Source organism: Falco biarmicus, chromosome 1, assembly GCF_023638135.1.
Source record: "Falco biarmicus isolate bFalBia1 chromosome 1, bFalBia1.pri, whole genome shotgun sequence".
Taxonomy (NCBI): Eukaryota; Metazoa; Chordata; class Aves; order Falconiformes; family Falconidae; genus Falco; species Falco biarmicus.
The window spans coordinates 33,140,654-33,164,362 of NC_079288.1; the positions used below are offsets into that span (position 1 = coordinate 33,140,654).

Below are 23,709 nucleotides of genomic sequence, written 5' to 3' on the forward strand. Positions count from 1 at the left end.
GGAGCTGTGCCAGCTGCTCCAGCTTCCCCCCAAGTTCAGGTTTGGTGTGTGGCAGCGCTGATGGTGCTGCGCTCGCCCTGGGACCATGGTGCTCAGGGCCACCCCATGGGTGCCCGGGCTTTGCTAGGGAGAGGGAGCTCGGGGGAGAGCGAGGGAGAGGGCTCCCAGTCAGTGTGCAAGCGCCATTGTTTTGACACTGAGGCATATGGCGCCGTCAGAAACAGCAAAAAGAAACCCCACAGCAGATGCTGCCAAGGCAGAAAGCTGGCAGCAAACAGCCAGGCCTGCAAAATGCCTGCTTCTGCCTGGCGGGCCAGCGCCACGCCGTCTTGCCAGGGCTGGCTCTGCACACACTGTGGGGCTGGCTGAAGGCGAAGTGTGACCATGGCCGTGGTGCTGGGACCAGACACACACTGGGCACGGAGCTGGGAAGCATCGCTGGAGGCTGGTGCTCCCTCAGTGGCGATGCCGGCAGGGAGTGATGCTGGGGGGTCCCAGCCGTTGGGGCTGCCATGCAGGTAGGCACAGGTGTGTTTGGGGAGCATGTAGCTCTTCATGCTGCTCCTATTCTGCTCCTCCAGACTGTCCTAAGCCCCCAACTCATGCCAGACTGGTATTCCTTCTGTTGGATCACACGGGTTTGTACAACCTCTCGGCCGGCGCTTCATGCCACAGCTGATTGCAGGTTCAGGTGGAGAGGGAGGAGGGTGTGCCGAGCTCTGGTCTCCACATCCCTGAGCAGGAGGAGATAAGGTATTCCTGTGGCTTATTTTTGTGTTTGCTCACGTTTACTGAGGCATGCAGCAGCTCCTGCAGCACGTCAGCAACCTGCGCAGGTGATGGAGTGGTCAGACCTGTGTGGCACTGGCTTGGCACCACTGCCTCCTGCGTTAGTGGTACTTCACTGGTTGTTCAGAAACACGCTTTTGTGGCTGTTTCTAAGGTCAAATTCTTCGATACTGACCCCTCTGCAGCTTCACCCTGGCATGGTTTGAGCACTAGCTATGGCACACTGCCTGTCCGTGCATGCCCTGCACGGACGGGGCACAGAGGTGGGCACTTTCTGCCAGGCTGCAGCAGAGGTGGAACTGAGGGACCGAGACAGCCCTTTCCTTGATGCAACCGGGCTGATTCTCAATGCAAACAAGCCCTGCTTCTGTCTGATGCAGGCACAGTAGCTCTGGGCACCTTGAGGTGCCCGCTTCTAGCCAGGTCCTGCTGTAGCACAAGCTGTTTGGGTGGGGAGGTTTTTCCTTTGACCACTTCCAGGCAAAATGGGTATTTCAGGAGTGTGCGACTGCAGAGGACATGGCCTGATGGCAGATGTAGTCCCTTCTGGTCCTCCAGCTTGAAGGGAGGAGCTCAGGGCTGCTGCTGGCTCCCCATTGCTGGGGCTGTGCACCCCAAAACACGCCAAGCCCCATGCTGCGGGGCCAGCACATCTTGTCAAGGTGGGGGCACACACGTGCGAGTCCTTCCTTCTGTGCATTAGCAGAGGAAATGCTGCCTCGTATGAATTTACATATGACTTGGCAAAATGTATGTTTGTGTCATTTCTGCAAGAGCAGCAGCCAGTTCTGCTGCTTACACATCGTGGCGGTAATAGAGGTGCTTGAGTTATAGTGAAACTTATTTCATTTTACAGCTCCTACAGCGTTAACAGATGTACAGGCGTCTGATCCAATCATGCAGCAAGAGATTTTGGGGCCAGTTCTTCCAGTTTTGACAGTGTGTAAGCTAGGAGCAGCCATATATTTTACAAACAAGAATAAACGACCCTTAGCAACATATGTCTGTGCTGGCAGCTCCAACGTAATCATAAATAAGGAACCCTGCTAGGCAGGAATGTATCTGGGCTCTGCATACGGTCAGTATGGACAAAGCATCTGCCTTCCTCCCATTATATTAATGAGGTGCAGGCACTGGAATCCCTATGCTGTATGGCTAGATTTGCTGGGTGGGGACAAAGGACTTGGAAAAACAAACCCAGAGCAACGGAGCTTTATTTGTTTTAAAGCCTGTATTTCATTTCAGAGACATTTCACTCCTGCTGTCTCACCAGGCTCTCACGCATTACTGCACGCTGCTCCGTGATCGGTAGGAGATGCCAGCTTGGCCACGCTGGAACTTCTTCACTGAACTGGTGAACAAGGTCCCTGCTTCAGCCTCAGTGTCCCCACACCCCTGGCCTCTGCTCCCAGCCCAGTGCAGAGGGTGCGCTGGGGCCCGAGGATCCAAGCCTTGCTGCAGCTTAATGGCAAGCAGCTCCCCTGCGTACCGCGGGGACAGGATTCAGGACAGAAAGGTCCCTTTTACACCGCCGAGCACTGTACGACAAGGTGGTGAAGCAGAGGACAAACACTGCGTGCTGTGACCCCTCCAAGGGCTGAGCATGGCCCCTGCAGAGCTCTGCTGAGCTGCAGCAGCGCGTGGGGCTGGGACCACGCTCAGCCTGAGCTCTGCTCGCTCCTAAATTCAAGCCCTGGCCCACTGTGCCTGCTTAACTGAAATAACAGGGTCACCCCAGACACCAGCCTCCCTCCGTTTCAGCCCCACAAAAACAATTGCACAGATGTCTTTGGGTAGAAACGGAACAGGAGGGAGCTGGAAGCTGAGTGCACCCTAATAAATTTAATCTCTATATCATGTTTAAGTGTAGTAGCTAAATTTATTTCTCTTTGCAATCAAAACAATACTAGCTTTGGTCCCAAAACAGTAGTGAGATTTCTTCCCCCCAGCTGGAAAAGAAGAAAATACTATAAATCCATCCCGGAGCTGATTTATATAGCATTCATGAAGAATTTATATTGCAAAGAATTTTATTCAATTAAACTTGAAAAGCCTCTAGATTCCTAAGGTTCAATAGTGATCACTGAGACAGAGCTATCATAAAACTGGATGGCCTGTCTGGAGCAGGCATTGAGAAAATGTCTGATGTGACATTGCAGCTGACGGTACAGTCCAAATCAAGAGCATTTGTCATTGGGATGTGTTACAGGCTAAGGCTTGGAAAATTACTCTGTGAAAAATGTGCATTAACAATAGGCATGAAATATCTGTTTTTTAAAAAAAAAAAAAAAGGGTGAGTAATGAGACAGCGGTATCTATTAGTGCTGGGCATTCTTCACTCTGACCCCAATCTGATTAAAAAGTTAACACAAAAGCCAGAGACTTTTTTCGGGAAGCAAGTTTCAGGTTGTTTCTACTTAACTAATTGAACAGAGCAAGCTGCATGACTGGCTTAAAAGCTCTCACCACTAAAATTGGCACCCTCAGAGCAGGCCAAGCGCTCTTGATGCGTGTGGATCACCTCACAGCCCATGGGTTGCCACGATGCTCCTCCATACACAGGGAAGACTTAAACGACCCCGTCTGATACGTATTCTTCCCAAGCACATTTCCAAGCTGGAAGTGGCTTGGACCTGCCTATAAAACTGTAAATGTCTGTGTTCTCTAGGCAGCGTGGGTAGCAAGGTGTTAACTCATTCAGCTGGCTGTACCGCACTTGTTTACATAGAGAATATGTTTTTTTGGCACTCTTCGGTCCATCAGGAAGCTGGAACAGAGGATGTCTTCTGCCTGCTCTGCTGAAGCTCTGCATTCTGCCATCGTGACAATTGCAGCCAGATTCTCTAAGCTCTAGGACGTGCTCTAGTCTACCCTGTTGAGGACTCCGTGACAGTGACACTCCCGAGGTCAATGTGGCTGCTAACATGTGTGATACGAGCCCCTTTGGGTGCTAGCCTCTCTCTTCCACCTCTAGCTGTCAGCTGAGGAGGCACCAAGCCCCTGCTACTCCTCACAGCCCCTTTATCTGCAAATTCAGTGGCTTGAGTCACCCCTAGTAGATAGATACTCAAACTAAATGAGGGCTCTACTCCATCAGCTGGTACCTGCATCCAGAGGGGGATGCTGTGACCAAACCTGTGCGTTCAAAGGGGTGTGGAGTTAGCCCCAGCTATCTAAACTGAGCTTGACACGACCTGTATGATTTGGCCCTTCCTCCTTTAATCCCTCGATCCTGTGTGAGCCTCAGTTCCTGGCAGAGGACGCACTGGATTGTCAGCACAGACATTCTTCACATGTGTAAAGAGAGGCAGCCAGAGCCAAAGAATTCCTAGTGCATTCCTGTAAATCTACCCAGCTCAGCTTCAGCCAGAGCTGATGGATTGAAAGCAACTTAAAAAAGAAAAGCACGCTGGGCTCAGTATTAAAGTATGACAGTTAAGGGCCCTTTGGTACAAGTAAATCACATTTATTATTTCAAAGCTTGTGGACAGAGTTCCTGAATCTCTACCCAGTTGCTGTTCCATATGAGCATTATGACTTACAAAGAGAAGCTGATTGTTTTCTCTTCTTCATTCCTCAGAGTCCTGTCAAAGCTTTTCCACAGCACCTGCCACTGCCTAGGGAAACGAAGACATCGCTCGAAAATCAGCTGTAGTTCTTTGAAGTCTCCTGCCTCAACTCCAACCCAGGGCAAGCTAACTCTGATGCCATCACTGCAGTGTCGTACAAAGGCATTTGGACAAGGCCCAGTGAACAGAAGAGCTGTGTCCCTCACAGTAGTTATGAACAAGGTCCTAGTTATTTAAGCTGGAAGTTCTTGGCAGCTCACATTTCCAGTCCAGGCTTGCCTTCTTTCCCTTCCTTGATGGGGGAAAGCAGACTGCTGGATTTAGCTTCCCATGATCAAGGAAAGAAACATCCCAGCTCCCAGTTACGGTTCAGGCTTTATATATATTTTCTCTTCCTTCCCTTCCTTCATTGCAGCGTAACGCGCCAAAACGAAGAGATAGTCGCTCAGTCTGGAAACCAAGGGAAAAAGCAATGAAACCGCTTCTCACACCACGTGTGTTCGTATCCAGCAATGCACAACTACACAGCAAATCACTCTGAGTACAGCACAAGAACTGCAGGTGAAGGAAGGCAGAGACCACGCGAAAAAAGATTTCCAAAATGGCCCTCGTTAAGAAAGCTGACTACTCCCTCAGCCCTGCAGCAGTGCCTGCAAACATACAGGCCTTGCAAGAATACTTCTCAACAAGCTGCTTGTTGAAACTTCAAACATCTTACTCTAGAAGGGAAGCTTCTTGAGAAGTAAAACCCCACCACTTTATCCCAAGACTAAGGGAACAACATGAGGCACGCTTCAGTAGTATAGAGCAAGGCTTTGGGATTTGGGTTGGTTTTTTTTTACCTGTTTAAATATTTGGCCACGTTTGGATCTGCTTCTCCTGCTTGTACTAAAGGAACCACGCTAGAAAAAGAAAAAAATTTTAGCTTTGTAGTTCTTGAATGCACAAAGGACTGCGATGCACTGGAGCACCAACCTTCACACCGCAACCTCACCTGAAGTCCCCATTCTAACTCTCCACAGCAGGTGTGAACGCTGTTTACTTCCCCAAGGGGAATGTGCGGTGGCTAAATGATGCAACTAATTTTTGTAATGGCTCCCCTCCTCTAAAGGATACTCATTAGTGGGTATCACTCAACAATAGGAGTAGTTTGCAGGATAATGGTCCTTTTCTGCAGGTAAACAGGGACCCTTTTGTTGAGGGCACAGAGCTGTTCCTTGCCTCCTGACTAGTATACAGCTCTTTCTAGCTTTCTTTTGACAAGAAAACACTGACTGTGATTAGTTTTTTTTAAGATCATGCTGCTCCAGTGTATCTTGTCAGAGTAGCGATTCTCACAGCAGAGCACATCCACAAAAACATCTTCCTGCACATCAGCAGCTGCAGTAAAGAATCCCCAGCAACTTAGAACTGCTGATGAGCAGGTTCAGGCTAAGACAAGAGACTTTCCGTGGAAGTGATTTACATAACGAGCAGGCAAGAGTTGGCTTCTATGGACCTTACCAGGGGAGTTTTCATCTCCAACAGAGAAGTGAGACAAGGTAGGTGTGGGCAGTAACATCTTAAGCCACTACAAGCTTCCCTGCCAGTGCCCCAGCTTCCATGTGTGCCAGCCTACAAAATACATTTAGCAAACCAGATAGGAGCTGAACACGTAGATGCATCTCAGTGTAAACCTGTCTGTTCTTTCTGAAGTTCTTAGCTGGAATGACCCAGTTCAGGGGAGGGAAGAGAGACTTGCTTTTTGCTGACTGCACTCCTGGAATTTGGCTAATACAAACATACAAAGCTCAACTCGAGCTCTAGCTGAGTGCAATACAGCTACGGTTGATTGCTCTGACTGCAACAACTTGCTATCATTGCAGCATTCTGATCACCTTTTATCAATTTTATTCTGTTACACTACAGCCAACACTCACCACCTTTCAGCTCTGCGGCAGACAGCTCGGGAAAAATGGAGAGCAGCACTGCTTTTACCTCCTGACTGAAACAACAATGAAACAGCGCATCAATGTCTGCTAACAACAGATACAGCCATCCACCTTATTGTGTAACTGCAGCAAAGCTTATCACATCTCACACAGGCGTACAACTGAGCCCTGTCTTACGGCTAGGCAACTGGGAAGAGGTATCTGAATGCAGTAGGATGGGGAAATTTAACTCAACTGGGTCCTTCTCTCTGTTTTTCTTTTGCTGTTTGTCCATGCAAATAACGGTCTCAGAACCTGTTTTCCCACAGCAAGTGGTAGAGCAGGTTCACCCCAACAAAGAGAGCCTTCCCTAGTCAGCAAAAGGCATAAGCAGTACCTACTGGCAAGATGAAAGCTCTGAGTGGAGGAAGCTGCTCAGAGTAACTGTCAATCCACTGCTCCAGCTCCAGAACCGGCTTCTCACTAAAATACGTTCGTTCTACAGAGGGAAAAGAGGAATCAACTAAAAGAAATGCAGAAGTGATTTGGTCTGCTGTCATATTTCTTGGATCAGTAAGCCCTAAGGAAGCATCCCCAAAAAATCCTCCTGCTACAGCAGGGCTGGCTCCCCATTCAGCAGCTGAGGATGGGTGTCAGTGTTGGGGCAGCACCTCAGACCAGCTTGTATCGCTTGAGTCACAGGAACGCAGCAGCCTGTGGGGCCGTGCGTGACTTCATTCAGCACCCAGACACGCACTGCGGAGCAGCCCTCGGGTAGCTCTACCTACCACATACTGGAACAACCTCCCCATTGCCAGTCTAGAAAGATAGCTGTGATTCAAGAAACGTTATCCCAGGAAAGATACTGTGGGGCTTACTTAAATGAGCCCCTCTGGCTGAGGAGAGAGGTGTCGCGATGTTGGAGCCCACATCCTGCAGCATACACTGGACCTAGATGTGGCAATCAGGACAAAAATAAGAAGCGCTTTCATTAACCAGCCTTTGATGCTCCGGTAGAACTGCAGTAAGATCTGGGAGGCGACAGCTGGTTGTGCTGATTAAAGAAGATCCTACCCTTGTTGTTCATCATCCCCCAGCCTGCTGGCAGGGGGGATCAGATAAGTGCTCCCTAATTGCTTTATGAGAAGCCAGATTAGCACATGTACTTGTTTTCACTGGCACATTAAACCACCCTGGCTGACTTTGCAGAAAGCAGGCTGGGGAGTGCTCACATAATCCCTTTGCTGGTAGGACACCAAACCAGTAACCTCTGGAAGAAAAGCAGTGACAAACAGCTGCAGACAGCACTGGCTTGATGTCACATCCACTTCCAAAATGGGCATCTCTCCATAGTCTGGGATACTTAAAGAGACTGTCTGGTAAAGCTTTTTAAAATCTCTGATTATAGCTCCTTCTGCTTTCTTGTGCACAGCACAGCTAATTACCAAAATTCACAGACTGCCACAGTGGAACACATCACCCGCCTTCGTGCCCACGTGGTTACTTTGCCCCGACTTCAAATCTGAGGCTATGGGACAAGACTTGTGTCCATAACCATGTATAGTAACAGGTCTGAATAAACCTAGTGATACGTTTGTCTGCCCCAAACTAATTACCTGTTCTACCAGTTTACTTCTTGGTTAAAGAAATTTATTTAAGAGTGCAATCAAGGGTCAGAGTCTTAAATATTTCTTTCAATACTAAATTTATTAAATTCCTGCGTGTCAGCGGGAACATTGTGTCTAAATGTTAAAGAGTTTAAGAATACATTTCAATAGCACAGATGTGACTACAGTGGGTGAGGATTATCATTAATACTCACTTTGTGAAGCTGCTCAACAAACGTGTGGCCCTTTTCACTACTAAATTCACCAGCAAGCCTATGTTAAAAAAAAAAAAAAAAAAAAAAGAAAAGAAGAGTTAGCTGAAAATTAAAAAAATGACCATGACTGTATATGTGTTTTTCCTAAGGAAATTTGGCCACTCCTGGCTGTCAGTGCCACCCTCCAGAGAAACCCGGGCACAGCGTATCCTGATGGGTGCTGGGAGCGCGGTTCTGAACAGAGGTGCTGCCCCAAGACCCCCCGCAGCAGGGGGCTGGGGTGTGTCCCCAGGCCCTTGGGCACGGGGAGGGGGGGAGAGCGGTGCGGCCTGCCCGGGGCCAGGGCTCCCGCAGAGCACGGCAGGCCACGGCTGGGCCTCCACGGCGGGCCGGGCTGCGGGGACAGGGGGTTACCCGATGGCCGAGCTCAGCTCATCCGTGGCTCCCAGGGCCTCGAAGATCTGGTCGCCCTTCGGCCTCCGCTCGCCGGTGAAGGTGCTGGAGAAGCCTTTGGGAAGGGCCCGGGGGCGGCGCTCAGAGACCAGGACCGGCCAGCGGAGCCACTGGGGTCGGGCCGGGCTTCTGCCCGAGGTCCCCCCCTCGCCGCCCCCGGGCGCTACCTGCGTCTCCCGTCCTCGTGTAGATCTTCGGGGCCCGGTCGCTGCGGGGGCCGCGGGCGGGGGGGTCGCCGTCGGGGCTGTGGGGGCACAGGTCGTGAGAGGAAGCACCGGGCCCTCCCCCGCCGGGCCCCCGGCCCATCCCGGCGCTCACCTACCTGCCCGCCCCGCTGTGCTGCCACCGCCGCCCCGCCGCCAGCAGCCCCCGCAGCCCCCCGCCTGCCGCCCGCCGCAACATCCCTCCCGGCCGCCGTAGCCGCCGCCGCCGCCGCCGCCCCCTGACCCTCGGCGGCCGCCGTCCCTCCCTTCGCCCCCGCTCGCTGTCACCCCAGCGCCGCACCACTCCGCACCGCCGCCTTGCCATTGGCCTTTCCGATGTCCCGCCCTCGCAAGGATCCCGACTATTGGTTCGAGGGTAAGGAGGGTGGGGCAGAGCGCGGCTCCCATTGGCGAGCGGGGCTGTCAGTCCGCGTGGTTGGAGTTAGGCGGCTGAGGCGGCGGTGGCGGCGGCTTTGCGGGCGATGTGGGAGCGGAGCCTGCTGCTGTCGGCCCCGGGGAAGGTGATCCTCCATGGGGAGCACGCCGTGGTGCACGGCAAGGTAAGGAGCCTGCCGCCGGCTCCCGGGGCTCCGGCCCGGCTCCCCTGGCTCCGGCTCGGCTCCCCTCAGCTCCCCTGACGCCGCTCCTCCTTGTCCGTAGGTGGCCTTGGCCGTGGCGCTGGACCTGAGGACCTTCCTCCGCCTGCGGCCCTGCGGTGAGGGCCGGGTCCGCGTCCGCCTGCCCGGCGTCGGCGTCGTGAGGAGCTGGGAGACCCCCCGCCTGCAGGCCCTGCGGAGGGGGTTTGCAGGCAAGCGCTGAGAGGAGGAAGCCGCTGCCCCTGTGTCTGTGGGGCTCCCGGGCCTGCTCGGTGCCCTCTGGCTGCGCTGGGGCCCCTGTGGGTGCCCCGCTGGAACCCCGCAGCGTTGGTTGTTGCCCCTGCAGAGCGTCGCTGGGCCGTCTCTCTGACCACGCGCAGTGTGTGTTTCACTACTGAGTCCCTGCACGCTGCCGGCTCAGGCACGCACGCTCCCTTCCCTGTGCCTCTTGTGACCTGCCTGATGCTCTGGGACCCAAGAGTGGCCCTTGCCCTGGCTGTGTCCTCCTGGTTCAGGTTCCTAAGGGCTTGTTCTAGTACTGCTGTGGCTCAGGCAGTGCTGTAATACATACAGGAGCCAGCCGGGGACCACATCCAGGTGTATTACCAAATCTGGTCTGAGTTGAGAGCTCTTGGGGAAGGCAGGGATACAGGGCCTGTTTTCCTGCCCCTTTGCCAGCCCTCACTGGAACTTTTGCAGCATCTTATGCTGGGTGCGGTCCCTGACTGGTGGTTGTGCTGTTTCCCTCCAGAGCAGCTGGCATTAACTCGTGGTCCTCATGAGCACCGTTTCCTTAGCAGAAGACAGAACAAAGTCTGCTGAGTCGGAGCATTGGTAACCTCTCTCGGCACTGACCAAAAGTTCTCTTATGCTCTGCCTGCTCCTGGCCATTTGGAGTCCAGACTTGTGTGAAACACAGCAGAATATCCCTTCTGGTGATGGATGGGTGCACTGGGAAGTGTAGGCAAGGAGGCAGTTGCTATAATACAACTTAGGTGTGAAACGTAGAAACACTGGGTTTTCGGAGTGACTGGTGGAGATTTTGCTTTTATTTTATCATGAATCCTTAGGTAGAAGGTTTGTAGGTGAAATCTGAAATTGGCTCAGTCTGTTTCTGCCCACTGTAACAGGAGATGTTGTTCTTCTATATACTACTTTCAAGTTTAACAGTTTCCTGGTTTCTAAGTGTTAAATTTTTCCCTGCTTGCTTCCATAGCTGACTTTGATGAATCTAAGTCCCCCAGCGTAGAACAGCTGGATACACTGAAAGAGTTTGCTGGAATCGCTGCTGGAGCCTCAGCTCCCGAGAGCCTTGCTACTCTTGCCTTTCTTTATATGTGCCTGGCTATTTCGGCTAAGTATGGGTAAGGCTATCTTCCTGCCCCAAAATAAATATGTTATCTCGAGTGTTGTTCACCATTAATTGCTTCTACAAGGTCACAGGAAGAAATGAAATCTTTGAGGCAAAATAAGAAATTACAAGGAATCTCACTTTATTTAGGTTCTGAGTGCCTCAGAAGACACTCTTCAGAGCTGAGCTGTTTGGTGGCTGGGGTGCCCCAAGGAGGTGGGCTGGGAATCATCTGCTCTCATTTAGGCATCTGGCTTTGAGGTGCTTAAGTTGAAGCAGTTCATCCTGTTGTTCCTGCACAGTCAACAGAAGCAGGCACAGACATCCCTCCCTCCAGCAGACAGCTCATTTCATCCTGGCTCAGGTTAGGAAAACTGCTGCAGAAATGAGCTGTGAATTCATTGTCTGAGCTAAGTCTGATTGCTCCTGTGGGCTGAATCTCCCTAAAAATAGGAGAACTTGGGGTAAACGCAGCTCAGAGCTGTTCCAGTTTCTAAACTTGACCAATACTGTTGATGATACCAGTGGAAGTTACTGGACAGGTGCTTGGGGCGATGTCGGATACAGCGCTGCTTGCTATTTAAAACCAAGTAGAACCTGATTTCAATATTCATAGCAAAGAAATCAAAGGTTAAAGAATTACCATGTGTAGCTGCATTGTGTTTTGCTTTGCAGTCTCTGAGTTGCTTGGTGATAGCACTGGGGCTGTCATCAACCTGCTCCAAAAACATCAGTTCGTAGTCAGTGTCACTCACCAGCCAGTGAAAAGGTCCTGGGTTTGATACTGGGGTCTGTAACACAACCCAGATGCATTCGGTGGAGAAAAGGGGCACGTGGGCACAGATATGTGCGTCTTTAATCTTCCCCATCAGCTTGTCGCTCCAGTGGGATGTAACTGCAATTATGGATTTGGGATATTTATGCTTCATTTAGAAATACATTTAAAATCGTGTTTACAACAATCTTTGAAGGGTCTCTTTATGGTGCTGCTCAAGTATTTGGTTACTAAGTGCCCCTGCTAGCAGCTTGACAAGCTGTGCTAATCATAGATCCAATTCAGCAAGGCTTTGTTCTAGTACAATAGCTTAGCAAGGCTACTCAGCTGCGCTAACTGAGCACTCGTGAAGCCCGTGTGCCTCCGATGTGATGCGTATGCATGTGCTGATGTTGCCAGTTTTTGGCTAGCTTTTCCTGCGATCAGCCCTAATTGGCATCTTTTGCCTTTGAAATGTTGTCTCAAGACGGAATTCAAGGTCGTTGTGTTAGATCCTGTATGTTTGTGTTTCAGAGATGTTCCGAGCGTGGACATACTGGTGTGGTCTGAGCTGCCCACGGGAGCTGGGCTGGGTTCAAGTGCCGCCTATGCTGTTTGCTTGGCAGCGGCCCTGCTGACAGTGTGCGGAGCCATCTCGTGCCCTCTGAAGGAGGGAGAGTCCACAGCCAGGTAACGCACTGAGGAAGTGTTCCTGCTTTGATTGCATGGCCTGCGGCGGCTCTGCTGTGCTCTCTGTCTTTCCTTCTAGCTGCAGAAATTCTGGTGCTGGCACCTCTCTTGATCTCTCTAGCCGACTCCTGGGCTGTGGCCGCAGCAGCGGCCCTCTGAGCCCAGCTCCTTTCCTTTCCTCTCCTATCGCTGTCGTGTGTTCCCAGCAGCAGAGACGTGCCCTGTCGCAGGGCTCTGACCTGTGAATCATGTGTTTACAATTTGCTTCTCCTGGTAAAAGCAACTGGATGCAGAGACTTCATAAAACTTCCACCCTTTCACTTGTCTAGTGTAAGACAGATATACTTTTTTTTTTTAAAAAAAAAGCGCTTTATTTTGCCAAGCAAAAAACCCACACATACTCTGATGTGGCATTTTTTTTAACCTCTATTTCCTCTCTGTCCCTGAGCATCTTCCAGTTTTTGCTTTGAGTCCTCAAGGAGTTGATCCTTTCTGGGGTTTGTGCATTTTCATGATGATTTTTTTTTCTGCGTGTGGTACATTTCCTGCTGATCTCCTGCCTGAGCTTCCCCTTTATCAGTGGCTGGTGAAAGGGAGTTTCTTTCCTCCTGCCATTGGGTTGCTTTCCCGTGGAGTTCAGTCTTGAAAAACTGGTTTGCTCTGCTGTGTCTAAGTAGGCTCTGCTTAAAGATGCGTATCACAGCTGGAGCAGCAGAACCCTCTATTGTGTGCTTCGTGCCAGGTGCAACCTTTTATGGTTGGCTTCTGTGGTTTTTGTGGGGGTCTAAAAGTGAGACAGCAAGAGGGAGTAGCTCTGTTCTGCTGCAAAACCCAGTTTTGCAGCCTGACCCAGAAACACGTTCTTGGAGTGGAGCAGTTTGTACACCCTGCTCAGGCAAATCTCCCAAATAGTCACACAGCACGAGAAATAAAAGGCCAGTTCCAAACCAGGCAATGAGCAGTGAGGATGTCTTCATTCCCTGCTCGTACTTCTTAGCTTCAGCTTGAATACAGTGTAACTTTTTTTTTTTTCTTCCAGCTGGCATGCAGAGGGTAAGTGAGAGATGGGGGTGTCAGACTTCAGAAGGTTTTTGCTTAACGTCGCAAGAAAAGAACAGCGTGATATAATGACTCCTGTGTAGAGAAGAATCGCAGCCTCTCAAAGAGGATTAAAAACAAGTGGTTTACAGCAAACTGCGCTTCTATTTTGAGTAGCGGCGGTGTGAGCTGTTTTTCTGAATGCTTCACAGATTAAATATTGGCAAGTGAAATGAAAGGTGTGTGGAGATGGATAAAGACATTCAGCTGAGGCCCAGGGAAGCGGGGGAGTTAAAGGAAGCAGCTTCCAGGTAGCTCTCAGACCTTCTGTCTTGCCTTAGTAGTGGTCAGTGACCATTCTCATTATTTCATATAAGACTATGTGATGCTTTCCAAAAATCCATGTTTGTGCCTCTGCTCCGTCACGTAATACCTGTTCTGGGCCCTGTATTCTAAAAACCTGTCGAATGCACGTTCTCGCTGCACCAAGCACCAGCTCTGATCTCTGTGGAGCATCCCCAATGCTGGGGTATCCGATGCTACCATACATTAGGCCATTTGAACGGTGGCTTGGAACACGCGCTGTGTGTCTGGACCGCAGAGCAATCCGAGCGGTGTGGCAGGGGAGGATCAGAGATGTGTATTTGTGTGCCTGTGCCAGTCTAAATTTGTTACAGCAAGGAGGGGGAGGGCTGGCTGGCTCCCTGTGGGTGTTGAGCTTCCCTTGCAGTGACAGGGTTTGAGAGAGTCCTTCAGTGTGGAAGTGAGTGGGTTTGAAATAGACTGGTGAGTTCTGAAGGTGGGTGCACGGGTGCATGCCTTGCAGGCCCAAAGCAGTGGCGTGTTGAGAGGCGCTGGGAGAGAAATCGCTGTGGTGGAATTGCAGTCAACGTTGCAGCCAGCAATTAGACTAGACAGTTGGACTAGATCATCTCCAGAGGTCCCTTCCAACCCTGACCATTCTGTGAATTGCTTTGTAACTGGCAGCTCTGCGTTTGCTTTTTGTATTGCTACAGCCCATTAATTAGCATGTTCACTTGGGGGTCTCAACCCTTGCTGAGTCTGACCAGCACCAAACTCTTTGTGCTAGCATTTAAACTCTCAAAGCACTTACCAATTTATGTGGCTGCTTTTAAGACAACAAAGATCTGGGTTTGTGTTTTTAGCATAACACCTTCTGGATCTGCATTTGGTTCCCTTCTGTGCTCTAAGTGCCAGCACCCGGTGCAGCTTGGAAGTGTTTGGAGTTAATCCCTAAAAATGAAAGTTCTTTGCTAGAGGTGGTGTGGTTAGAACTGATTTACTTCTGACCCAGTTTGTGAGGTTTCTGCAGCTGAGCGGCTGGCAATTAGAGGCTGTATTTGCACGTGTGAAATGCAACTTTTACTATGCTTTTCTCACATGGTGCCTTCTGCATCTACAAATACATCATCCTGCCTGTTGGTGAGCAGGATTTCAGGCCAAGATGTGTGGTAACACACAGTGTCGGGGGGGCGGGAATGGGTCTGGACTTGCATTCAGTTAAATTTGATCTTCTCTAGGCCAGGGCTAGGATCTCCTCCCTGAATCTGTTCCCTCCCTCGCTGCTGGCCTGCAGCAGGAGCACTGGGTAGTGGTTGTACCCTCCATGCTGTATCAGTCCGAGGAGCAGTGCCAGTTCCCCTCTCAGGGCTGAATGTGTTTCTACGTGTTGCCATGCAGAGAAGTGCCGAGGGCCAGTTAGGCGCTGTACACAGCAGTGCCCACTCTCCACTGAAAGAGTGCAGTGCACAGAGGGGATGTGCAGTGCTGGGGCTCTTCCTACAGCAACTGGGTACCTTGTATGGTTCCTGCCGCTTTTGTATCTCCTGTGGCTTCTGATGCTTCTCTCTGTCACTCTGCGTGTGCTGATTTTGGTTGTGTATTGGAGTAATTTTCTTGCCTTTCAGGTGGACAGAAGAAGAGCTGACTTTGATTAACAGCTGGGCCTTCCAAGGGGAACGGGTGATCCATGGCAATCCGTCGGGTGTGGATAATGCTGTTGGTACCTGGGGTATGTGTGTGTGCTTGCTGCTCCCTGGCACTGAATATGGGTGCTGAGGAGAGTGTTTCCATTCTGCACTGCAGACTGCGCATCAGCTGTGGCATCTGCTCACCGGTTTCCCAGAAGCTGCAATTCTGCAGACGATAAGGCTCGGTTGGGGTTGCTGCAGGTCGCTGAACGGAGCAGGTTGCCTCACTGTGCTGAGGTACATAGAGCAAAGGGACCAGAAACTCCCAAATTCAGGTCCCCATTTTGACCTGAGTAGGGGGACTCGATCCCTGTCCTGGTTTGCCCCATCTGTGAGCTGGGACTGGAGCCAGCTGGGGTGTTGGGGACTGGCTGCAGTAACACCAGAGATCGTCCCCCAGGCAGGTGCTGTGGAGCAGAGACCCTGCTGCAAATAACTGATACTTAAACATTCTGGCATGAACAAAGAAACCTAATCCTGTCCCAAGGATAATGCAGTAGAAAATGCAGTTGGACAGCTGTCATTTAGTTTCAATTAACAGAGACTTCCAAGTGTTTTGGAAGTGTCCTTGGAGACTTTTAATAATCTTTCTAATGAGACCTAATCGCAGTGCCTCTGTATAAGTAGGAGCCAAGTGAGACATTCCTTCTGGACAATGAAATTCCATACTGAAGGACAGCTGCTGACGTGAGTGCACACGTTCAGTCCAGTCTGAAACCTGTATGCTTGGCTCTGCCCCAGGGCATCACTGCTTGATTCTCTTTTTTTTTTTTTCAGTAAAGATTTAACGGTGGCCAAAGTCTTTGCCTTTTAAAAAATATTTAATGTGATCCCAGAGTAGAGGAGAGCAAAGGGAAAGGCACTGGGTTAACTATGTCCGGCCAGACCCTCTCATTAAGTCAGCAGGGTTAGGCAGATTCATGCTGTCTGAGAACATGGTTCATTTAGTTAGTGTTTCTTGCAATTACTGTCATATGCTCTGGGTGAGGTTCTAAAGATGAAAGACCTTCTGTCTCTTACGACACTGTGTTATCCCTCTGCTTGCTGTGTACTGAGACAATGCATGTATTTTACTTTAGGTGGAGCCCTGAGATACCAATCAGGAAAAATCACACCATTAAAGAGGTAATAGTCGAGTTTAAAAATAACACTTACATATGGTGGGTGGAATATGTCAAAGAGGCATTGGGTGGATGTTGTAGGGCATGAGATTGATGGGGGATCACTAACAGTGTGGCGGAAGGGCTCTGTAGCCAGGTTTTGCTGTAGGTGTGGGTAGCTTGAGTGTTGTCTTGGTTTGGGGTAAATGGGAACAATGAAATGTTTGGTCATTATCTGACATTAGATGAACACAGCACAAAGGATCAATATTAATTTCATGGCATTATGGGCAGCAGGAACGGATCTGCTCCTGGCAGAAAATGACATTGTGGGGAGGGGGAACTTTTTGCTTACCTGGTGCTAAGAGTGTGTGAAAACCAAGCTACAGAGACAAATCCAGGTCCTGCGTGTTCCCTCTGCCTCCTGCCAATGAAGTATAATCTGACTCCATTAAAATCTTTCACAGTGCATGAAATTGCTCTATTAGCAGTTAATGGCTACTGCTGGCTAGTCTCATAGATAGTATTTCAAAGGAAAAATTTGCTTGAAAAACATGGATTTCAGTAAATACATTACAGTCCTATTTATAGCGCTAGTACAGTTGTTCCTTGTATCCAAGAAGAACAAGCCTGAACCCAGCCAGCACTTAAGCACCTGCTTAACTTTTTTAAAACTAATGGGACTCCTTATCTTGGGTGTCATGCTCAAATAGGTCTTTTGAGGCAGAGCAAATTGTAGCTCTCTGGGCCTTGGGAGCTTCTGGGGGACTGTGAAGGAAAGAGGCAAGGAGATCTCTTGTTGCTTCCAGGGTGCCGATGCTGAAGATCTTGCTGACCAACACAAAAGTCCCTCGAAGCACCAAGGTCCTGGTGGCTGGTGCTAAGCAGAAGATCCTGAAGGTGCAGCACCTGCGTGGTCGTGGGGATGGAGATGCATGCTGGTGCAGGGTGGGGAGATAACCCTCACAAGCCCAGATCTCCTCATGTGGGACTGCAGGTCTTGCAGGGATCTCTTGGGAGATCCCTCCTGTCATCGCTGCATTCCTATCTGTTGCTATCCCAGCTGCTCTGAGAACAGGGCTTCAGCTCACCTCCTCCCTTTCTCCAGTATTAACAGGGCTTGCCACAAAAATCACCAGTGTGCAACCACAAAAAGAATAGTTCCTTCCTGTGGCCTGTTTCCCTCTCCTCTTCCGTTTTCTGCAGGTGGGAGCAACTTACCATTGCCCTGCTCTGCAGTGGGTTTTTCTGTGAATGGATAGCCCCAAATGGTGTGAGGAATAGTTTAGCTCAAAGGGGCTGGGGCTGGGTTCATCACAGTGGTATTGGAAGACTAGCAAGCACTCTTCTCATGTCTTGCCTTCCCCCGTTCTCAGTTCCCTGCCATAATGGACCCGGTGCTGGACTCCATTGATGCAATTTCTCAGGAGTGCCAAAGTGTTCTGGAAGCGATGCCTGAAAATCCATCACCAGAGTATTACCCTGTGCTGGAGGTAAGGGGCTTGTTCACCAGTATTTTTAGACACTGTTACTGTTGAACATCAAAACGTCATTTAAAGAACATTAAGTCTAAGAAAAAAATTGATAGCAGGAAATGTTCAGTTCTCAGTGAAACCATGGTCTGTGTGCGCTGCTTTTAATGCCCTTCCTGGAGCCAAGGGAGAGAAAACGCTGCTGGTGTCTCTCCACAGCAGTGCACAGGGAGGGAGGGAGCGGGTCTGGTGCTTTGTGGACCTGTAGCTATGGAGGTTTTGTTTCCCTTCGCTAAGAAACGTGGCGAGAGTTCAGGCCAAGATGCTGCCTCCCTGCACCACAGGCCAGGCACGCTCGTTCTGGCAGTCACTGCCTGTGAAGCAACTGCTTTGTCACTGCCAAGGCTGGAGCGAAGAGCAGAGAGCCCAGCAGCCACTGGTTTGTGATGGACTGGTTACGAGCCAGCTCCCATTGCTCTGTGCTCATCCTGGCTCCAGAGAATAACAGAGTTGTGCCCAGAGCTGACCTGACATTGATGCATGAGGTGCATACAAAGATCTGTGTTTGTCTTGGCGTTGTTCAAAGTAGGAGAGGCTGCTGTGGTGGGGAGAAACGCGCTTCCAAGTGGAAGAAGTTCTTTACAGTGCTGAGTGCGCTGTAATACCAATTCGTGCAACCGTGGGGTAAGGATGCGCGGCAGTGTCCCAGCTGAGGCAAACCTGGCCTGGCTCTGGATGCCAAGTGACTTGGACGATTGAGAACCATTTGGTACCGGCAGTGCAGTTCCTTGTTGGCACCTGGCTCCCTCCCTTTGGTTCTCCTGTGAGGACTTCTGTTTGTCCTTGCTCTTGCTGGTTGGTTGTCCCCTCCACAGCTGTGGCATGCTGCAGAGGTGCAGGAGAGGCCTCTGGGGTGGGACAGGGAGCTGCTGTCCCAGCTCAATCCGTGGCAGCAGCGTAGGGCCACTCTGTTAGCAGATGCTTGGTACAGCCTTCTCTTTGCTTCAGGCTGTTGCACCTCACTGCTTGTGGGTGAGCTGCTGCTGAGGCTGCAGCAAGCACGGGAGGGTCTTCCATGGGATTTGTAGCAAAGTCCTTCTGCTCCCTTTGCACCAAGGGAGTGGTGGGTTTCTGTACTCATCAGGGTGGGCTGACCCTAATGAGGGCTGAGCTGGCATCAGCTGGGAGAGATCCAGAGGCTGTCTGCAGCACAACTTCAGACAATTCTTCTCCACCTTAATGCCGTATTGCTCAGGCTGTCGGAAACGTTGGGGGACAGGGAAGAGGAGGGCTAATTTGAAGTGTGCTTCGAGATCCTCACGTGAAAGATGTCAAAACAGCCTTGTATACAATGCCTGGGAAGCAGCACTGCAGTGAGCAGCTTTCTGTCTTGACTCTGTTGTTTTGTCTTGTGCTTGAAGAGCCCACAGAGGCACAGTTGATTATATGCAGCATATATATATATATATATATATATTTGGCTGTTTCTGAAATGTGCAGTTCTGGACAGCATTGTATTTGAACCATCGAACTAGTCTACTGTGTCATAAGCTGTCATCCAATTCCTGGCAGATTTTGGATCAGGAGATGACAGGTGTCTTGGATCATCATAGGCAGTGCTGTGCCCTCACTCAGGCATATAAAGAGGGCTCTAGATGGACGTCTGTCCAACCCAGCACAGAACTTGTGATATATGCGCTCTGCATGTGACTGGCTAATTCGCTTCCCCACATCTGTTTAAAGGCAGTACAGGAATGCTCTGGGGTACAGAAATGGAGGGGGGAAGAGGGATTATTTCTGCGTAGTGTTGGCAGGAGACCTGTGTGGAGCTGAGGGAAGGTGATGTGACTGACACCTGCCATGCTGTAGCATGGCTCCCGCTGCTCCCTGTGTGCAGCGTTCTTCCTGGCTCGCCACAGGCAGGGAAGCACTTGGTGGCGTTGGCTGGTGGAGGGAGCCACAGGGTTCCTGTTAGGGAACCTCTCTGGGACTGCTCCCATCTCAGCTGGCTCCCTGCTTGTGACACCCTCTGCGATAGTGATAGGAACAGCTGCCACATGCCTGGGAGACGATCAGGTCAGGGTGTCAGACCAGCCTTATTGAGAATGAACTTTCTCTGCTGATGGTGCTGATGAGCTGGAAGGGCACTGCAGTGCCTGGGGGCCTGGTGTCAGTTCCTTGCCCTGCTCCAGGCTCACTCTGAGGGTGGCCCAAGCGCTTCCCTTTGCCCCTTAACTCCTCACCTCTAGTACTGGGAGGAGAGAAGCTGTGACCCCCACCTCTGTGAGGTGTTCTCCATTCCTTGGCCATTTGGACTTTGCTGCTGTGGCAGCTTTCTCCAGGAGCAGTGGTGTCTGTGGCTGGCTGGGACAGCGTGATAGAGATGCGCTTGCAGCTCACCAGAGCCGGGCAGCTCTGCTTGGAGGGCGGCCTTGCTTGGAGAGTGGTTTGCACTGCTTTTCCCCCCCAGGGAGGACCCTCTCGACCCCACTTGAGCTGGGTGCCAGATTCCCAGCGTGGTGCTGGTGAGTGGCCCTTTGGCTCACAGCCCAGGGCCTGCCCGCGAGGAGGGAGAAGTGCTGCACAATGCAAACAGGGGGAGGTAATTTCATGTCCCCTCTCCAGCAATGCCGTTCAGGCTTGGCTGTGTCAGAAGTCCCCTGGATTTAGTTATGCTGGATGGATTGCAGAGCAGGGCAGGGTGACAGCCAGGAATGAGAGATGCTGGCTTAGTGCCCTTCCCACGGCCAGCAAGGGGGCTTGCACAGTCTCCTGCTCAACACTCGTGTGACAGGGGAGAGGTGAAGCTGTCGGGAGGCATCGGGGAGTTCTGATTTAGCACCTGAAATAAATGCCTGCTGGCAGCTTGCAGTGATCAGGATTTTCTCAGGAGGTCCAGAAGCTGTTATACCGCTGTCACTGTGGTGTGCAGCAGCAGCGCCAAGTCATGAGGGGGACAGGGACAGATGAGCAGTGCAGAGTTCAGACTCTGGCTTTGATCTTGCTGCCCAGCGCTGCTGGGCCCTGAGACACACTGGTGGCCTAACTCCCTGCAGAAATGAGATGGCCGTGTAGAGGTGGCTGCGAAAGCAGGGCAGCTCCCCTGCACCTCGCTGGGAAGGGAACCACAGCTGTGAAGAGCCTCTGTCACAATGCATGCTCATCTCCTGTGTGTACGGTTGCTTTTAGGAACTCTTTGATATAAACCAACACCACTTAAACGTGATTGGAGCTGGCCATCCCTCCCTGGATAGGCTGTGCCGGGTGACGGCATCCCACGGCCTGCACAGCAAGCTGACTGGAGCTGGCGGGGGCGGCTGTGGCATCACCCTGCTGAGACCAGGTCAGTAACCTTCTGCTTGCCATGGGCATCTTTCCCCTGTTCCACACGACCCTGCCAGTGGGGTCAGGTTTGGGAGCCAGAAGGTTACAATGCTAGCCCTCGTAGGGCTGTAGTGGGATGTGAAGCTGTGTCACGAGTACGGGATGGCGTCTCACAGAGCTGCCTGGCAGTGTGGTTTGCAGTGTGTGAGACAGAGGCGATTCAGTGCGTTCATTTATGTGTGTCAGACCTTCAGGGCATTGGCCCTGTTCCAGGGGGCATGTGTTTAAACGTGCGATGTCCCGTTTCTGTCTCCCTGCAGTGGCCTAGCTGACTAACTGGCTGCTCTTGCCTTCCTCTTGGCAGACACCTCCCCGCTGACCGTGGAAGCAGCCAAGCGAGACTTATGTGCCTGTGGATTTGAATGCTGGGAGACCAATATCGGGGCCCCCGGAGTGACCCTGCACTCCTCCTCGTCTTTAAACGCCAAAGTGCTGCACGCGCTCTTGGAGAGTTAAGCTTCTGCCTCTGGCCAGACTGAGCTTTTGGCACCATATCCTCGGAGCGATAAGTTTTATGTGCCCTGATGCCTGGAAACTTCTCTCCTGCTCTCCTGTGTTGCTGAGGGCATCTAGATGTGGGTGCAGAGCCAGTTTCGGGCCTGGTTCTCGCTGGGAATGCGGGCTGCCATGAGCACCTGGCAGCAACTGCTTGCACTTGGGCTAGGTGCAAGTTTGACCTAGTCTCTGAAAATCCTGTTTTGAATTTACTTACTCAACTGCTGTGCTAATCCCAAGGGGCAGGAAGAGAGGGTCTTGGCTGGATTCCAACATGGATAACGACACTTTGCTTGGTTCTGCTGCTTCAGATGCATGCGGTGTCTCTTCCCTTCTCCCCTGGCGTCCTACAAGGGTGGGCAGTGGAGGCTGGCAAGGTGGATGTGCAGAGCGCTTTGACGTTTTTGGGTGAAAAGCGTCTTGGCAGCTCAGGGCTTGACACTCAGGTCTCCATTTCTCCTGGACTGCAATTCACAGTGGAAAGGAAACTTTAAATACTCTTAAATAGCTCTTACCTGCTACTAATTGAATTAGATAATTAATATGGAAGATACAGCACAATTCTAGTGATATGACCAGTTTTCACTTTCCCATGATCTCTGTCTGGGCTGATAAGTAGGGTCCTACTCATGTTTAAGGTCTGGTTCAAACAGGTACTGTCACCTGCAAGGAGAGTGGCTGAAGGCAAGGGCAGTCTTAAAATTTTCTCTTTGCAATAGCTGTTCTGGGATCTCTCACGCTTTGGTCTTAAACGAGCATGCCCTTCATGCTGCCTGTTGTTGGGTACTTAAACTGTGCCAGGGTGGGGGGAGACTGGGGATGGAGAGGGGTCAGTGACAGAGCAAACACAAATTTGTTTTAGTTTGAAGTAATTGTTTTTAAGTAGAAAAAAAAAAAAAAAACAACCCACCACCTTCTGAAAAGCTGACCATAACTTGCAATTGGCAAACTACAAAACCTAAATGCATTTAAACTTATTAGCAAATGTAAATGCATTTTTTTACCTCTGAAATTTTAATGAGTTGTACTATGGAACTAAAGGAAATTGGCAGGTAAGTCTCTGAAGCCAGAGTATCTTGAAGTAATAAGCTGACTCTTAGTGACTGTGGTCTCTTCTATAGCTTCCAAAGAGATTTTATCATTGTTCTGTTTGTCTGGTTTTGTTGTTTTTGTTTTTTTTTTTTAAGTGTAGCTCTGTTCAAGAATTGCTTCATTCAAAGCTGAGTAATACATTGGCAGAGGTGGGGGGGAGCTTGCATTCCTCTTCCAATACAGAAATAAAAAAAAATCAAATGCAAGAAGTTGAGATGTACTAGCTGTAAAATCCTGGCATTGTGATGACCAGCTTTAGTTCACTGATCAGACATAAAACTGTCTCTGGTTTTAATAAATTGATGTTTTTTACGTGCAAAGTGTTCTTTGATAATTATGCTGGATACAAAAGGAAAAAAAAGTACCTTACAACTGCTTCAATAAAAACAGGTTTCAGATGCTGGGTTTCTACATGTCTAATTACAATTCCAATTTGCATCCAAGAAAGGCTTTACGCTAATCACAAGTCAGAAAGCCTGATAAATAATTTACCACTTTCTAATACAGTGTAATCAATGTGAGTATCTGGAGCGTGTTGACTCTGTAAACACTTAAATGTGTCTGTAGTTGCTGGCGGTTCGCACAAAGAAATGCCAAATTCAGTGTGAAGAAACTTTGCTTCAAAACGATGTGTCTGGGGTTGATCCTCATTAGCTGCTTTCCTTGGAAGATGGCCTCACAGTCACAGTACAAGTGCTGGAGGAATATGGAGGGAAAGAACAGAATAAAAATTTTGATTTGCTGGTGTCAATCATCATTAAAAGGGGTGATTGAAACAGACCACCTGACCAAGTCAGGTCGGTGCAGGGGCCTCCTGTTTGCTGAGCTGCCAGTGGAGCGTTGGAGTATGCTGTCCCTGCTTTGGTTTTCTTCCAGCTGTGTCAGGGCAGAAGGTGGAGGCCTCGGGTGCCGCAGGTTCCTGTGACCAGGGATGCTTTTGCCTGCAAACTTCCAGCCTTCTCTTGCCAGCCTTTGGTTCATTTGTGGGTGTGATGAAGCG

The 23,709-nt window shown here is 50.5% G+C and overlaps 2 protein-coding genes across 5 annotated transcripts; one reads left to right on the forward strand and one right to left on the reverse strand.

Moving 5' to 3' along the window:
• Window positions 1–4,234: 4,234 nt before the first annotated feature.
• On the reverse strand, window positions 4,235–9,169 carry MMAB (metabolism of cobalamin associated B). 2 transcript variants are annotated; one of them, XM_056326426.1, is made up of 9 exons: window positions 8,991–9,169; window positions 8,711–8,787; window positions 8,505–8,598; window positions 8,091–8,148; window positions 7,147–7,219; window positions 6,670–6,767; window positions 6,278–6,342; window positions 5,201–5,260; window positions 4,235–4,808 (listed from the first exon to the last, which is right to left on the reverse strand). In XM_056326426.1, the coding sequence occupies exons 1-9, from the start codon at window positions 9,152–9,154 to the stop codon at window positions 4,721–4,723; spliced, it is 777 nt and encodes a 258-aa protein (XP_056182401.1). In that variant the 5' UTR covers window positions 9,155–9,169; the 3' UTR covers window positions 4,235–4,720. The 2 variants fall into 2 exon arrangements, with proteins under 2 accessions (XP_056182401.1, XP_056182402.1); XM_056326427.1 differs by having other exon boundaries at window positions 8,866–9,001.
• Window positions 9,151–23,108, forward strand: MVK (mevalonate kinase). 3 transcript variants are annotated; one of them, XM_056326420.1, is made up of 10 exons: window positions 9,151–9,306; window positions 9,407–9,554; window positions 10,559–10,706; window positions 11,982–12,137; window positions 15,104–15,207; window positions 16,246–16,291; window positions 17,076–17,166; window positions 17,643–17,759; window positions 20,928–21,081; window positions 21,427–23,108. In XM_056326420.1, the coding sequence occupies exons 1-10, from the start codon at window positions 9,229–9,231 to the stop codon at window positions 21,576–21,578; spliced, it is 1,194 nt and encodes a 397-aa protein (XP_056182395.1). In that variant the 5' UTR covers window positions 9,151–9,228; the 3' UTR covers window positions 21,579–23,108. The 3 variants fall into 3 exon arrangements, with proteins under 3 accessions (XP_056182395.1, XP_056182396.1, XP_056182397.1); XM_056326421.1 differs by having other exon boundaries at window positions 21,383–21,507; XM_056326422.1 differs by lacking the exons at window positions 9,151–9,306; window positions 9,407–9,554; window positions 10,559–10,706; window positions 11,982–12,137 and adding an exon at window positions 13,197–13,486.
• The last annotated feature ends 601 nt before the right edge of the window (window positions 23,109–23,709 follow it).

What these genes read in the sequence shown, in the direction of transcription:
- MMAB (XM_056326426.1), bottom strand. Translation starts at nt 9,154, where the DNA reads ATGGGAGCCGCGCTCTGCCCCACCCTCCTTACCCTCGAACCAATAGTC. An exon ending in TGCCGCAGAGCTGAAAGGTG is followed by an intron (nt 5,261 to 6,277) that starts GTGAGTGTTGGC and finishes TTCTTTTTCTAG; the next exon opens with CGTGGTTCCTTTAGTACAAG. An exon ending in GTGGCCAAATATTTAAACAG is followed by an intron (nt 4,809 to 5,200) that starts GTAAAAAAAAAC and finishes CTTGGTTTCCAG; the next exon opens with ACTGAGCGACTATCTCTTCG.
- MVK (XM_056326420.1), top strand. Translation starts at nt 9,229, where the DNA reads ATGTGGGAGCGGAGCCTGCTGCTGTCGGCCCCGGGGAAGGTGATCCTC. An exon ending in CTAAGCAGAAGATCCTGAAG is followed by an intron (nt 17,167 to 17,642) that starts GTGCAGCACCTG and finishes CCCCGTTCTCAG; the next exon opens with TTCCCTGCCATAATGGACCC. An exon ending in CATCACCCTGCTGAGACCAG is followed by an intron (nt 21,082 to 21,426) that starts GTCAGTAACCTT and finishes TCCTCTTGGCAG; the next exon opens with ACACCTCCCCGCTGACCGTG.